The sequence below is a fragment of the Nicotiana tomentosiformis genome, chromosome 8 (genome assembly GCF_000390325.3).
Source record: "Nicotiana tomentosiformis chromosome 8, ASM39032v3, whole genome shotgun sequence".
Lineage (NCBI taxonomy): Eukaryota > Viridiplantae > Streptophyta > Magnoliopsida > Solanales > Solanaceae > Nicotiana > Nicotiana tomentosiformis.
In genome coordinates this window covers 34,219,258-34,235,264 of record NC_090819.1, presented here as the reverse complement: position 1 = coordinate 34,235,264, position 16,007 = coordinate 34,219,258, and the positions used below count along the sequence as shown (strand labels likewise).

The 16,007-nt window shown below is 40.3% G+C and overlaps 1 protein-coding gene across 1 annotated transcript; it reads right to left on the bottom strand.

Moving 5' to 3' along the window:
* Positions 1–4,380: 4,380 nt before the first annotated feature.
* LOC138897298 (uncharacterized) lies at positions 4,381–5,019 on the bottom strand. Its single transcript, XM_070183261.1, has one exon. It carries the CDS (start codon positions 5,017–5,019, stop codon positions 4,381–4,383), a length of 639 nt encoding a protein of 212 aa, XP_070039362.1.
* Positions 5,020–16,007: the final 10,988 nt, after the last annotated feature.

Below are 16,007 nucleotides of genomic sequence, written 5' to 3'. Positions count from 1 at the left end.
TGCGAGCCTAGCCCTGGGCTCTCCTTTTCGCTTTTGCACTTCACCTTCCGCACCCGCGATTCCACACCTCCGGTCAATCCCTCTATAGGTGCGATGACACCAGCAGGCCTGGGACTTCAGCAATGAGGCTATGTCCAAAATTGATCCAAATTCAATCTGAATCACACCCGGGCCCCCCAGGACCCCGTCTGAATATTCCACCAAGTCCCAAAACACATAATGGACCTACTCGAGGACAAAAATCAAATAAAACAAAATCGATTCTACGAATCTCAACCCAATACAAGCGTAGAAAAATATGAACTTCCGAATTCCAAAATTAATGTCGATTCATACCAAAATAACTCCGATTGACTTCAAATTTTTCACACAAGTCATAAATTACATAATAGACCTTCCAACTTCCGGAATCGGGATCCAACCACGATATCAATAAAGTCAACTCTCGGTCAAACTTTCCAACCTTCCAAACCTTCAACTTTCCAACTTTCTCCAATTTACGCCAAAACGACCTACGGACCTCGAAATCAACATCCGGACACACTCCATGTCTTAAATCACCATACAGAGCTATTAGAATCGTTAAAACTCCATTCCGGAGTCGTCTACACAAAAGTCAAATTACGGTCAACTCTTTCACCTTAAAGCTCCAATTTAGGGACTATGTATCCCATTTCACTCTGAAACGCAGCCGAACCAAAACCAAATACCCCCAGCAAGTCACATAACCATAATACAACATAGAGGATACAATAAAAAGGGAATTGTGGCTAAAATACTCAAAATGATTGGCCGGGTTGTTACATCCTCCCCTTTTTACAACAAACATTCGTCCTTGAACGAGTATAGACACATACCTGAAGTGGTGAAAAGATGAGGATAATGGCTATGTATATCATGCTCGGTCTCCCAAGTCGCCTCATCAACTGGTTGACCCCTCCACTGAACCATCACTGAAGCAATGTTCTTCGACCTCAACTTTCGGACATGCCTGTCAAAAATGGCCACCGGCTCCTCAACATAAGACAAATCATTGTCCAACTGGACTGAGCTAAAATCCAACACATGAGACGAATCACTGTGATACTTCCGGAGCATAGAAACATGGAATACTGGATGAACTACAGCTAGACTAGGTGGCAGTGCAAGCTTGTAAGCCACCTCTCCAATCCTCTTGAGAATATCAAAAGGTCTGATATACCTAGGACTCAACTTGATCTTCTTTACGAACCTCATAACACCCTTCATGGGCGAAACCCGAAGTAAGACCCGCTCCCCAACCATGAATGCAACATTGTGAACCTTCCGATCTGTATAACTTTTTTGTCTAGATTGGGTTGTGCGAAGACGATCTTGAATCAATTTAACCTTTTCCAAAGTATCCTGAACCAAGTCTGTACCCAATAGCCTAGCCTCACCAGGCTCAAACCAACCCACCAGAGACCGACAGCGCCTCCTATACAAAGCCTCATATGGAGCCATCTGAATGCTCGACTGGTAGCTATTGTTGTAGGCAAACTCCGCAAGCGGCAAGAACTGATCCCAAGAACCCCAAACTCCATCACACACGCACGGAGCATATCCTCCAATATCTGAATAATCCACTCGGGTTGTCCGTCCGTCTGAGGGTAAAATGCCGTACTCAACTCAACCTGCATGCCTAACTTACGTTGTATGGCTCTCCAGAACCACGATGTAAACTACGTACCCCGGTCAGAGATGATGGATACCGGCATGCCATAAAGTATAACAATCTCGCGAATAAAAACATGAGCCAACTGCTCTGAAGAATAAGTAGTCACCACTAGAATAAAATGAGCCGACTTGGTCAACCTATGCACAATCACCCATACTGCATTGAACTTCCTCTAAGTCCGTGGAAGCCCAACAAGAAAATCCATAGTAACCCGCTCCCATTTCCACTCTGGGATCTCTAGCCTCTGAAGCAATCCACCTCACCGCTGATGCTCATACTTCACTTGCTGATAGTTTAGGCACCGAGCTACATATTCCACTATGTCTTTCTTCATTCTCCTCCACCAATAGTGCTGCCTCAAGTCCTGATACATCTTGGCGGCACTCGGATGAATGGAGTACCGTGAACTATGGGTCTCCTGAAAAATTAACTCACGCAAACCATCTACATTTGGCACATATAGCATGCCCTGTATCCGTAACACACCGCCATCCCCAATAGTGACCTCCTTGGAATTGTCGTGCTGAACCGTGTCCTTGAGGACAAGAAAATGGGGATCGTCGTACCGACGCTCTCTGATACGATCATAAAGAGAAGACCGAGAAACCACACAAGCCAATACTTGGCTCGGCTCTGAAACATCCAGTCTAATAAACTGGTTGGCCAAGGCCTGAACATCCAATGCTAATGGCCTCTCCGTTGCCGGTTGATATGCTAAACTTCCCAAGCTCTCCGCCTTGCAACTCAAGGCATCGGCCACCATATTGGCCTTCCCCGGAGGATATGGAATGGTGATATCATAGTCCTTAAGCAACTGTAGCCATCTTCGTTGTTCAATTTAAGATCCTTCTGTTTGAACAAGTGTTGTAGACCCCGGTGGTCGGTATAGACCTCGCAAGGGACACCGTACAAATAGTGTCGCCAAATCTTCAAGGCATGAACAATAGCTGCTAACTCAAGGTCATGGACATGATAGTTCTTCTCATGCACCTTCAGTTGTCTAGATGCATAGGAAATCACCCTACCGTCCTGCATCAACACTGTGCCAAGGCCAACACGCGATGCATCACAGTACATAGTATAAGACCCCGAATTCGTAGGCAACACCAACACTGGGGTTGTAGTAAAACCAGTCTTGAGCTTTTGAAATCTCTCCTCGCACTCTTCGGTCCACCTGAAAGGAGCACCCTTCTGGGTCAATCTGGTCATAGGTGCAGCAATAGATGAGAAACCTTCTACGAATCGACGATAATACCCTGCCAAACTAAGAAAACTCCGGATCTCAGTAGCTGAAGACGATCTGGGCCAACTCTACACTACTTCAATCTTTTTCGGATCTACCTTGATCCCCTCACTCGACACTTGATGGCCCAAAAATGCCATCAAATCAAGCCAGAATTTACACTTTGAAAATTTTTCATACAACTTATTTTCTCTAAAGGTCTGGAGCATGGTCCTCAGGTGCTGCTCATGATAATCCCGGCTCCGGGAGTACACCAGAATGTCGTCAATAAACACAATGATGAATGAGTCAAGATAGGGCTGGAATACACTGTTCATCAAGTGCAGGAATACTGCTGGGGCATTGGTCAGCCCAAATGACATCACAAGGAACTCGTAATGACCATACCGAGTCCTAAGGGCAGTCTTCGAGATATCTGGCTCTCAAATCTTAATCTGATGATAGTTCGAATGCAAATCATTCTTTGAGAACCCTCTAGCACTCTGTAGCTGATGAAATAGGTCATCAATGTGTGACAATGGATACCTGTTCTTTAGTTTAACCTTGTTCAAGTGTCGATAATCAATACATATGCGCAGAGAACCATCCTTCTTTTTTACAAACAAGACCGGAGCACCCCAAGGTGATACACTAGGCCAAATGAAACCCTTATCAAGAAACTCCTACAACTGCTCCTTCAACTCTACTGGGGCCCTACGATATCCCTGTCGGGCAGCATGCCCGTAAGATTCGCCAGAAATATACCTGTATAATCCCTTACTACCGGAACTGACTGAACGGTAGGAGTATCAACACTGACATCTCTCGTATTTTCCATATATGCATCACATCCCTTTCCAACCATCTGATGTGCCTTAAGGAAAGACATCACCCTGCAAGGAACCTAATCTAAAGTACCTCTCCACTCAAACCGCGGCAAACCTGGCATAGCCAACGTCACCGTCTTGGCGTGACAATCAAGAATAGGATGATAGGAAGACAACTAGTACATATCCAAGATAACATCAAAATCTACCATACTGAGCAACAATAGACCGGCTCTGGTCTAAAAAACACCAAGAACAGCTAAACACGACCGATATACATGGTCAACAACAGCAGAATCTCCCACAGGTGTGGACACATAGACAGGAGAACTTAATGAATCACGAGATATACCCAAATATGGAGCAAAGTAAGATGATACATAGGAATAAGTGGAGCCTGGATCAAATAAGACTAATGCATCTCTATGGCAAACTGGAACAACACTTGTGATAATTTAGTCGGATGCAACCGCCTCCGTCCTTGTAGAAAGAGCATAATATCTGGCTTGGCCTCCCCCTCTTGGGCGACCTCTACCTGTATGACCTCCATATCTAGCTAGTTATGCAGGTGGGGTGGAAAATGGTACGGTAACCACGGCCTGAGAAGCCTAAGGACCCTGTGGAATACATGGGGCCTAAGTAGTCTGTGGAGGTGCACCCCTCCTGATTCTTGGGCAGTCCCTCACTATATGATGAGTGCCACCACACTCAAAATATGCCCCTGAAGGACGTGGCTGCTGAGACTGACTCGGGCCTGGTCGGCTGGACTGACCGCTGAAAGCACCTTGTGTAGTAGGTGCACTAGACAATGGCAGTGCATAATGGGGAACCGGAGGCATGGGAGTGGCTGGAATATCACTGGAAGCTAGAAGTGTTGAATGAATAGGGCGGCTCACATATCCCCTACCATGACGGACTGCAACTGGGGCACGGGAACTACTATATGTTCTAGAATCTCGGGGCCTCTTGGCCTCTCTCACCTCTCTCTCCCGGGCACACATACCCTTCAATCTCATAGAAATATCCACTACCTGCTGGTATGGGATGTCCATCTCCAACTCTCGAGCCATGATGAATTTGATACCGGGGTTGAGCCCCTCGATAAATTGATGAACTCGCTCTCTGACCATAGCAACCAAGTTTGGTGCATGCCTGGATAAATCACTGAACCAGATTGCATACTCCAATACGGTCATAGCACCCTGGCGCAACTGCTTAAACGCTGTGCGCCATGCATCCCTAAGACTTTCGGGAACAAACTCCCTCGTGAACATCTTTGATAACTGAGCTCAGGTGAGTGAAGCTGCCTCGGCCGGGCTACCCAACTCATATGCTCGCCACCACTGATAAACCACTCCCTTAAGCTAGAACATAGTAAAAGCAACCCTACTCGACTCCAAAATACCCATAGTATGGATGATACGGTGGCACTCCTCAAGAAAACCATGGGAATCCGCTGAAGCCAAATTGCTGAAAGTAGGAGGGTGGTACTTCTTGTACCTCTCAAACCTGAGTTGCTCCCCCCAGAAGCTGTTGCCCTAAACTCGGGCTGAACTAAGGCAACCGGCTACACTGGTATGACCTTTGGGACTTGGTCAACCTAGACCCGCTACTCTGGGTTACGGGCTGCGAGAGTCTGTGCTCCTCCCCCGGCCTGAGGGGTGGCAGGAGCAAGCGGGATCAACCCTTCCTAAGCCAGAGTGCCAAACATGCTGAAACACTGAGCGAGAGTCTCCTAAAGTGCTGGGGTGGTAACTGAGCGTGTCCTCACCATCTACGAGAGAATAGAAATACATAGATTTAGAATTTCGAAGTCAACAAATTCGCACAATAGGGAATCAAAAAAGTGAAGATTTTTCTAATAGTTTCATAGCCTCCCAAAGATAAGTACATATGTCTCCATAACGATCCGTGAGACTCTACTAAACATGCCTGTGACTCATAACACCTATGAACCTAGAGCTGTGATACCAACTTGTCACGACCCCAATTTCCCTCTGTAGGATACCGTGACGGCACCTAGTCTCTAAGACTAGGTAAGCCTATCGAACATAAGGGAATAGCTAAAATAATAATTAAAGTCTCAAAACTCAAAAACTAATATAAAAAAATCTCCACAACTCAGTATATATACAATAGCCCAAAACCCGGCGAAATACAAGTTGTAAGCTCTATAAAGTGATAATGAAGATCTCTACATACTAGTTTCTAGATAGGGATAGGGAAATAAAACAATCCAGGTGGAGTGGGACTCCAAGGCCTGCGGACCTGGCAGGTGTACCATGAAGTCTCTGAAAACCGAACTCCCACTAGTGCATGGACTGGTAGGAGGTACCTGGATCTACACAAAAAAATGTGCAGAAGCGTAGCATGAGCACACCACAATGGTACCCAGTAAGTGTCAAGCCTAACCTCGGTAGAGTAGTGACGAGGTCAGGTCACGGCCCTACTGGAATAAATAAGAAGACTGAACAAGTGTAAGGCAGTGAAATAATGACAGTAATGAAATTGAAGCAACAAATAGCATATCAAGGCTAGCTACACGGAACTAAAGCAATTAATTCAACAAGGAGAGAAATAAATAATAATATGCTAAGAAAACAACAACAAAAGACAAGAGCAACAATGGGGAAATACCAACAAGAGTCACTACCGAGGTACCGTATCGTAGTCTCAAATCACAAGAATAAGTCATAATCTTTCCTAATATCACCGCGGGAGCCTTGCATTTTAGTTTTGAAAATTATTTTCCAGAAATAACATGCTACGTTTTAGCCCAACTTATCACACCGCATGACTTCTAGTAGTTCCCCTACTAGCCACACGTATCAAGCCCACCTTATCTCACCACATGCGTTTCAACCCAAAAACCTTATATGTCATGCCCCGAACTTGGGGAGCGCGACCGGCGCTCAACCGAGTGAACCCAACCGAGCAAGTCTATTAGATTTTCTTCTACCCAAACTCATTCATGAATAAAGAGGAGATGCACTCCATTAATCAAACACTGAAAAGATTTCATTAACAACTCACATTTCATTCCATTAGCAGCTTCGTTCATAATTTTCAAAATATTACAAGTTTATAGATATAATAAAAAATATGTTTGCCAAATACCAACATTTCTAGTTCAATTCCCCACATCAAAAACCACCCACAACCTGTCTACGGAGCCTCTAAGTACAATAGAAGAGTAATATGGAAATGCTGGTAATAAGGCCCCGGCTATACCTCAAAACACAAAGTACAACATCAAATGATATCAGGCCCGGAATAGAGTAGGGCTCACCAAAACCTGCTGAATAGGGAGTAGCTGCTAACGAGTGCCAAAGTTGCCCGCTGGGGACGTTAGTACATATGGAATAATACTAGTATGTAAAGCTAAATATCCTCTTTCAAAATGGAATGTCCATAAAAGAAAAGGAAAACCATCGAAACAGCAAGCCACAATCAACAATATCCAAATATCCAGTTAAAACACAATAGTTTTCAAAATACAAACTTCATATACAATTTTGGTTGGGAGATCATTAGCACCGATATACCACCGTATTTGATAGCACGGAGTCCGATCACGCCCGATCGGCTAGGCCATCTCCTACGAACAATGTGGTTTGACATGTGATGCGAAATAAAGTTGTTACCAAGAGTAGTACCACCATGTGCACAACATGACGTCCGATCTCCACCCGATCAGCTAGGCCGCCTTCCCACATATGCCATGTGGGTTGACTTTTCCAATTCACAGTTATTACTAGTTTCATCCCATTTAAGGGGAATAATCACAATTTCACCAATATTTCAATTTCATCCCAAATAAGGGGAATAATTAGAATCCAACCCCTTCAACGGCACGTATAGTTTCAGGTGGGGGCCTTATGACCCACCCTTCCTCGGTGTTGCTAATGATGCTCCCAAAAATATTTTTGATTTGATTTGCACAAAAAGGTAACATAAATACAATTGTACTCATCTCAACATCTTTCACTTAGTATAAATTCTCATTAGTATTTCCGGTCACTCACAACAACAATATTCCCTTGACTCATTTGGTCATTCACAAGATTCTTTATTCCTTGCAAGGTAGTCATATTTCATATTTCACATTTTCACCTCTTTCAATTTCAAAGATCACCATCAAATATCAACATATATAATATTTTAGCAATCATATACCTCAAATTCATTAGTAATGGAAACATTAAACACAAAAGGTTTCTTCCCAAAGAATGGGGCATACCGACTACCAATAGAAACACACATCAAAATCATACACAATCAATACACCATTTATTCTTGTAATACTCTTTCCCAGAAATGACAATATACAATTTTAACGCATTAGTATGTGAGAACTCGAGCCACATTGGATATATTTATAAAGCAAAGCATTAGTTAAAATAGCCACTTATGGGGCATGAATTGAGTACAAAAGCTATTAGGCAATTCTATTTTTGAAATAATTTATAAACAATTGAGTCGAAGCTTATTTCATAATCTTTATCACACCCTCTCATTTCATTAGCACCACTAGCCATAATTATAACTTAAATTCTTGGCACGTTGGCCACACTCTATATCCCCAATTCACATATTTCATTTTCAAGCATCTTTATAGATTATCAACAATAAGACATTTTCAATCAAGACTTTAGGTACACATATGAGCAATTTAGAGACTTAAACATGTCTAATTTTTCTCACACAATTTGGCATACTAGCTTTCATTTGAAACACGACTCAAAGCCATAACATTTAAATACGCAACCCATACTTTGAAACTCACTAGAACATTTTGGAATTCGATTCTAAGAGAGAAAGTTTAGCCAACATACCTGAAATTCGCCCCTTAATAATACTACGATGTTGCACCACACTAAACAACTTCAATCTACAACAATGCAACATAATTGCACCAATATTAGCAAGATTTCTATACTTTAAGTCATTTAGACTTTTTATCAAATATCTAGTGTGCATATCTTTCTACAACCTCCTCCAATGGAATTTCTTCACCTAACAACCACCTTCCACACCAATGAATCACCTCACAATCGTCTCTAGGCCATCCACAACACATTATTCCCAAATACTGTTGGCGCACCTTAAAATCTTAAATCATTAGAAAATTTTAACGGGATATTACATTCTCCCCCGCTTAGGATCATTCGTCCTCGAATGAGGGTCAAAATTATCCATTAGCACCCAATATGACTCAGTTGCTATAACACACACCAGCAGATCCAAATTTTTTAACTAACTCCCTAAATTTCCAAACATTTTGCCAGAGTCTCCCCTATAATTGGGGTCTATCCACCTGCCAGAGAATCCCACAACCACCCTAACAACATATCCATAACTCGACAAAGAATAACAGTATATATCAACAACACTGATCTCAACATTAAGGGCATTACATTAACAGAAGTGGTATCTAGACATGAGTTGCACATATTTAAATCATAACACATAACAAGTACCCTTTTGAACCGCAACCATTTGTTTATACAGGCAAGTGAGAATACTTACTTTACTTTGACGGAGGCAGATCTCAATTTTCGGACTTATCTAACAGGAATGACAAGTAGGTACCTCTTATAAGCCAATTACCCATTAACTTCACCTTCAATAGTTTCCACCGGAACGATAGACAAAGGATTTCCAACAACTTTCTGGAACCTAGATACATGATGCTTCGGGTGCATGGAGGACAACGATGGAAAAATATCATACTCATAATTTGGCCTATTTTCTTCAATATTCCATAAGGCCTAATGTGACTACACATACTTTACCTTCCTCAACAATTCACCCAATGTATTCATAGAGAAAATCTTGAGAATAATCCATTCACTTTCTTCAACTCTAAATATCTACGCCGAACACCCAAAACTAAACCTTTGGCGACCTTCATCAATTATTCTAAGATGCGCTAACATGAATATGACCATAAAATTTCCTACCCAATATGTTTGATCATGGGATGATGCTTTTTCTTTGACATGTTTGAACCTTCAACCCCCATAGATTACTATAAATAGGAATAACGAGATCTGAGATTGGGCTGGAATTTTTCAAGAATCCATCAATGTGCTGAGCAGGGCATTTCGGGAGGTTATATCATAAGAGACATGAAGGTTACTGCCAACAGTGCTGACATGGTTAATCATTTTGATGACATCATTAATTCGACAAATGAGGCATAGAGTTGCCTAGTAGGTATTGATAATGTAGGGACCATGTTCATGATTCTGAGATTTAAAAGAAATGAGTCATTTAGACATGTGACATATGGGAGGCATAATCGGAAGGATAAAGACATTAGCGTCAGTTATTCTTGGAAGACTATGAATCATAAAAAAGACAACAACAATTGTTTCAAAATACATGAAGTTGCATTATGCCCATAACATTAACTAACACAAGGAATAGATATGCCATAAGCCCATGAGGATTAAAAAAAAAGGTTGAACACTTGTGAGATTATTATTATTCTGACAACTTAATCCTTCACAATAGTTGATCCTATATGAGAGGACTAGAGATACAACAAACTTTTCTTTCAAATCAATATGCTCATCATATGTGCCAGAATCTAAAACATCCACCTGAAGTGGGGAGGAAAAGTCAATGTAAGGCTGCTTAACTTTCAACCACACACGATTGAAACCATGTAGCTAGGAGATCTTAATGTTTGGATGAAATCATGTATTGGTTAGGGAGAATGTACACTTTTCTATGAGCTAGACATGTCTCTGCCATAATAAATCTCAAGCTGCGATACCGGGCCAAATCATGGGCAACTACAATACTAGGAACAAAGTGATCTACTTACTGCAAAATGATCTAAGTAGACATGAAAGTCATACTGAGATGGGCAAACAAAAAGATCTTCCTGTGACGAATTTGTGAAAATCTCAAATTTCCCAGAAACTTTTATGTAGACAAGTGACCCCTTTCAATTGACAAGTACACATATGATAGGTGTTGAGATATGCTCACATGTTACTAGACACTGAAAAGGATTCATGATAATATTTACAAAGGAGTGAAGTGATTGTTCAAACCATAGGAGCCACATACACCGGAGAGAAAAAGAGTGGCTCAAGAAGGATCTCAACACTAGGCCGCTATACATTGGATTTGAAACCATATAGGTAAACTTTATGTCGGTGCATGCATAAGCATAAGTGAGCAGATATTATCCATTTAAATCAAAAGGTTCTGTAAGAAATTCATCAGGTATAGTCCCTTGTTGAGAATTTAGGGAAGCAATGGGAAGTATTAACCTAGGGTTATAACTCATTCCAAGGAAATCATTATAGGACTCAATTCCTCAAGGAGTTGTAAATAAGAGAATTTGTGATAGAGTGACTTCGCGAATAATGCGTCTCGTTTAAAAAGTAAGTACATGCAATATTTTTTTATTCAATATTTTGGTTAAGACCATATTTATATAGGCTCTTAAATATAGATGTACATATACAACAAGGAAAATTATTCGTGTTCATAATGATGTATTAAGGAGTGACTTACTTGATGACTTTAGATTGACGGGGCAGTGCCTTAACTGATGCCCCTCGACTGCACATCCGTAACATACATTGGTACCATAGTGATATAACCCTGAATGACATATCCTAAACTTCACACAATGAGGATGAGGTCTGTTAAACTGACTCGCCCCACCGACTTGATATTTTCCCTTTTTGCATACATCATAAGCATTCCCCCTATCCTTCCCCCAGGACCCCGTGATGGGATTAACAATCTCCGCAACAGCTCGTTATATGGACTTTTGGAATTGCCCAAATCTACCACCCCTAACACGCTTTTGAGCATACTCACAACATGACGCAAAATGTTCCCTCCCGCATATCGGGCAGACCTGGATGGGTGTACCTAACCTAAGGGCATTTGTTCTTCTTGTGCCCCTTCTTTCCACAACCATAACATGCTTCAAGAATCATCCAACATAAACCCGAATGGCTCTTCTTTCATATCAAACATTCTGGCTCATTGATGCTAATAATCCTCTTTCATTTCTTAGGTGCTCTCACCACATATTCCGGTGGCACGGTAACATTTATAGGAACGATGACACTTCCCCTAGCAACTGGTTCTTTTAATACCTCCTCGTTGCCTCGAACTTGTGGGTTACTCATATGGAAAATAAGATATGACGAGGAATTTAGCTTCCTACCTTGAGCTCTATCGCACAATCTGGAGTATCAAAGAAGGGTGAAATTCCTAAATGTCCATGTAGCCTCCTCATTATAGATGTGGTCAACAACACAATGATAAGAAAGACTCTTCTATTCACGGCTCCGAGACATCCTAGGATACTTTAAAACCTTAGGCTCTGATACCAAGTTTGTCACGCCCTGAACTTAGGGAGCGCGACCGGCACTCAACCAAGTGAACCCGTCCGAGAAAGCCTATTAGATTTCCTTCTACCCAAACTCATTCATGAATAAAGAGGAGATGCACTTTATTAGTCAAACACTGAAAAGATTTCATTAACAACTCCCATTTCATTCCATTAGCAGTTTCGTTCATAATTTCCAAAATATTACAAGTTTATAGATATAATAAAAAATATGTTTGCCAAATACCAACATTTCTAGTTCAATTCCTCACATCAAACACCACCCACAACCTATCTACGGAGCCTCTAAGTACAATAGAAGAGTAATATAGAAATGCCGACAATAAGGCCGACAACTAGTTTCATTCCAATTAAGGGAAATAATCACAATTTCACAAATATTTCAATTTCATCCCAAATAAGGGGGATAATCACAATCCACCCCTACACCGGCATGTGTAGTTTCAGGTGCGGGCCTTATGACCCACCTTTCCTCGGTTTTACTAATGATGCCCCTAAAAATATTTTTGATTTGATTAGCATAAAAAGGTAACATAAATACAATTGTACTCACCTCAACATCTTTCACTTTGTATAAATTCTCATTAGTATTTCCAGTTACTCACAACAATAATATTTCCTTGGCTCATTTGGTCATTCACAAGATTCGTTATTCCTGGCACGGTCGCCGTATTTCATATTCCACATTTTTACCTCTTTCAATTTCAAAGATCACCATCAAATATCAACATATAGAATATTTCAGCAATCATATACCTCAAATTCATTAGTAATAGAAACTTTAAACACAATAGATTTCTTCCCAAAGAATGGGGCATAACGACCAGCAATAGAAACACTCATCAAAATCATATACAATCAATACACCATTTATTCTTGCAATACCCTTTCCCAGAAATGACAACATACAATTTCAACGTCTGAGTATGTGAGAACTCGAGCCACACTGGATATATCTATAAAGCAAATCATTAGTTAAAATAGACACTTATGGGGCATGAATTGAATGCAAAAGCTATTAGGCAATTCTATTTTCGAAATCATTTTTAAATAGTTGGGTTGAGGCTCATTTCATAATCTTTATCACACCTTCTCATTTCATTGGCACCACTAGCCATAATTATGACTTAAATTCTTAGCACGTTGACCACACTCTATATCCCCAATTCACTTATTTCATTTTCAAGCATCTTTATAGATTATCAACAACAAGACATTTTCAATCAAGACTTTAGGTACACATATGAGCAATTTAGAACCTTAAACATATCGAATTTTTCTCACACAATTTGGCATATTAGCTTTCATTTGAAACACGACTCAAAGCCATAACATTTTAATAGCAACCCATACTTTGAAACTCAAGGGAACATAATGGAATTCGATTCTAAGAGAGAAAGTTTAGCCAACATACCTGGAATTCGCCCCTTAATAATACTACGTCGTTGCACCACACTAAACAACTTCAATCTATAATAATGCAACACAATTGCTCCAATATTAGCAAGATTTCTATACTTTAAGTCACTTAGACTTTTTATCAAACATCTAGTGTGCATATCTTTCTACAACCCCCTCCAATGAAATTTATTCACCTAACAACAACCTTCCACACCAATGATTCACCTCACAATCGTCTCCATGCCATCCACAACTTCCATTAGCACATACATGCCCAACAATTCACTCCCAACCCATCAATCTAATCAATTAATTCTTTTTACAATCTCTACAATACCAACACAACCTAGGTTAGGCATTTGTGGCTTCCAATCACTATCCCATAAGTCCTAACACATATTTCATATATAAATAATCACCATGAATCAGTTAGAGATGGTGGACATACCTCTTGTAGTGAGACTCTTGAAAATCCCAACTTGTAATGTTCTTGACCAATTTAGGGATTTGAATGGAAATCTATGGGTCTTTAAGATTAATCCTAGTTAATACAAGTGTTTAAGAGTAGTAATCAACTCAAAATTACTCCAAAAACATTACCTTGATTCATGGGAGGGAGGTGTTGGATGGATTTCCCTTGATATGCAAGCCCTAGCTCAAAGAAATGACTTAACCCTCTCTCTACCCGGCCTTGGGGGTATTTAATGGGCTCCTACATGTGCGAACGCGCACCTGGGCAAGTGGCTGCGCATCTGGCCGCGCACACAAGGCAAAAACTCTTAAATATGCACGGCCGCGCATATGACACAGGTCCAGCAAAATGGCTATAACTTTCTGTATACATATCCAAATGACAAACGGTTTGATGCGTTGGAAACTAGACTCAAAGAGATTTAATTTGATAGGTATATAACTTTCAAAGTCATTATAGTATGGTAGAGGCATGCGTTTGAAGTATGATATTGTACGAATTGGGACATCCTTTCCACTTAATGTATCCAACTTGTTTCCTTACAAATTCTTTCCATTCACAAAACTCCTTAGTATGTTCCAACACAGCCTAAACATATATTTTCATTTCAAAATGATATGGTTCTATCCCATGGGTCTCCTCTAATATTCGAACACGCTATTCCCAAATACTGTTGGCGCATCTTAAAATCTTAAATCATTAGAAAATTTTAACGGGGCCTTACATTATAGCACCACATACGTATCAATATCACAATATATCACAAATCGCACCTCAAGTGCCCAATATCACAACTTGTCACAGAAATCAACAATAACAATATTTTTACAATAAAGAGCTCATGGCTCAACAACAATATACCCAAGAGTCTCAACAATAATAACCGGTAGTGAATAACTCAACAAGAATAGTATTTCACAACTGAAAACTTTGCCTCAAAAGCAAATTACTGCCTTTATAACTCAATACAAATTTCAACAACAAGATATTTCAAGAATAACAACTTCAAGTAAAGAGTTCAATGGTTAAATAATGAATACGGAATAAAGGAAACAAGAACTTCAACTAAACATGTAGAGCAATTAGCAAGTAAGAGATAAGACAAGTAGACATGTGAAAATAGACTAGAAATGATGACTATAACATGTTAAGGTAACTCAATTAAGGCATAAAAGGAATCTACATAGCTAAAACCGGTAACTTCCACATTTAGTCCATTTACACACTCGTCACCTTGCGTACACGGCTTTCACATATCACAATTATCACAACCAACACAAATCCTATGGAAAAATTCCCTCACACAAGGTTAGACAAGTCACTTACCTCAAATCACGCTAACTCAATCCACTAGTAGGTCTTTCCCTCGATTATCCAATTCCAAACAGCTCGAATCTAGCCAAAACAACTTCATACTATAAATATAAACTATAGGAAACTAATTTGAACAATAAAATTATGATCTTTACAAAGAAATAAAAAGTCAACCTGAAAGGTCACTACAAAAAATAGCATTTAACGACGAACGAAATCCGTCACTATAGAGCCTTTTTCTGTCGCTAAGCAGGATTAGCGACGGATTACCATCTGTTTTTGATTTGCTCGTTGCTAAGCTCTTCGCGATGGAAAAATGGAACCCGTCGCAATATTAGCGATGTTCTAGCGACGAACATTATCCGTTGCTACAGTTAGCGACAGAATTTCCGTCGCTATATTAGAAAATTTTATCGCTAAATTGATAATGCATTTCACCGTTGGTATACTTTTGCGACGGAAAGTCGGCCGCTAATCTGTAGCCAATATTTTGAGTCATTTCATCTTTGCATTTGGCGACCAAAATCGTTTGTTGCAATCTGACGCAATGTTATTTTTATATTTATTTTTGTTACGAATACTATCCGTCGCAATCTATCGCAATATTTTTCCCTTTTAGATCTTTATTATTTAACATTTTAAATTTTCTCTGCTTATGCACTTTGTATGTAAATTATTAGATATCC

Excerpts from the sequence above, each read along its gene's own strand:
- LOC138897298 (XM_070183261.1), bottom strand. The coding sequence starts at position 5,019 with ATGTTCACGAGGGAGTTTGTTCCCGAAAGTCTTAGGGATGCATGGCGC.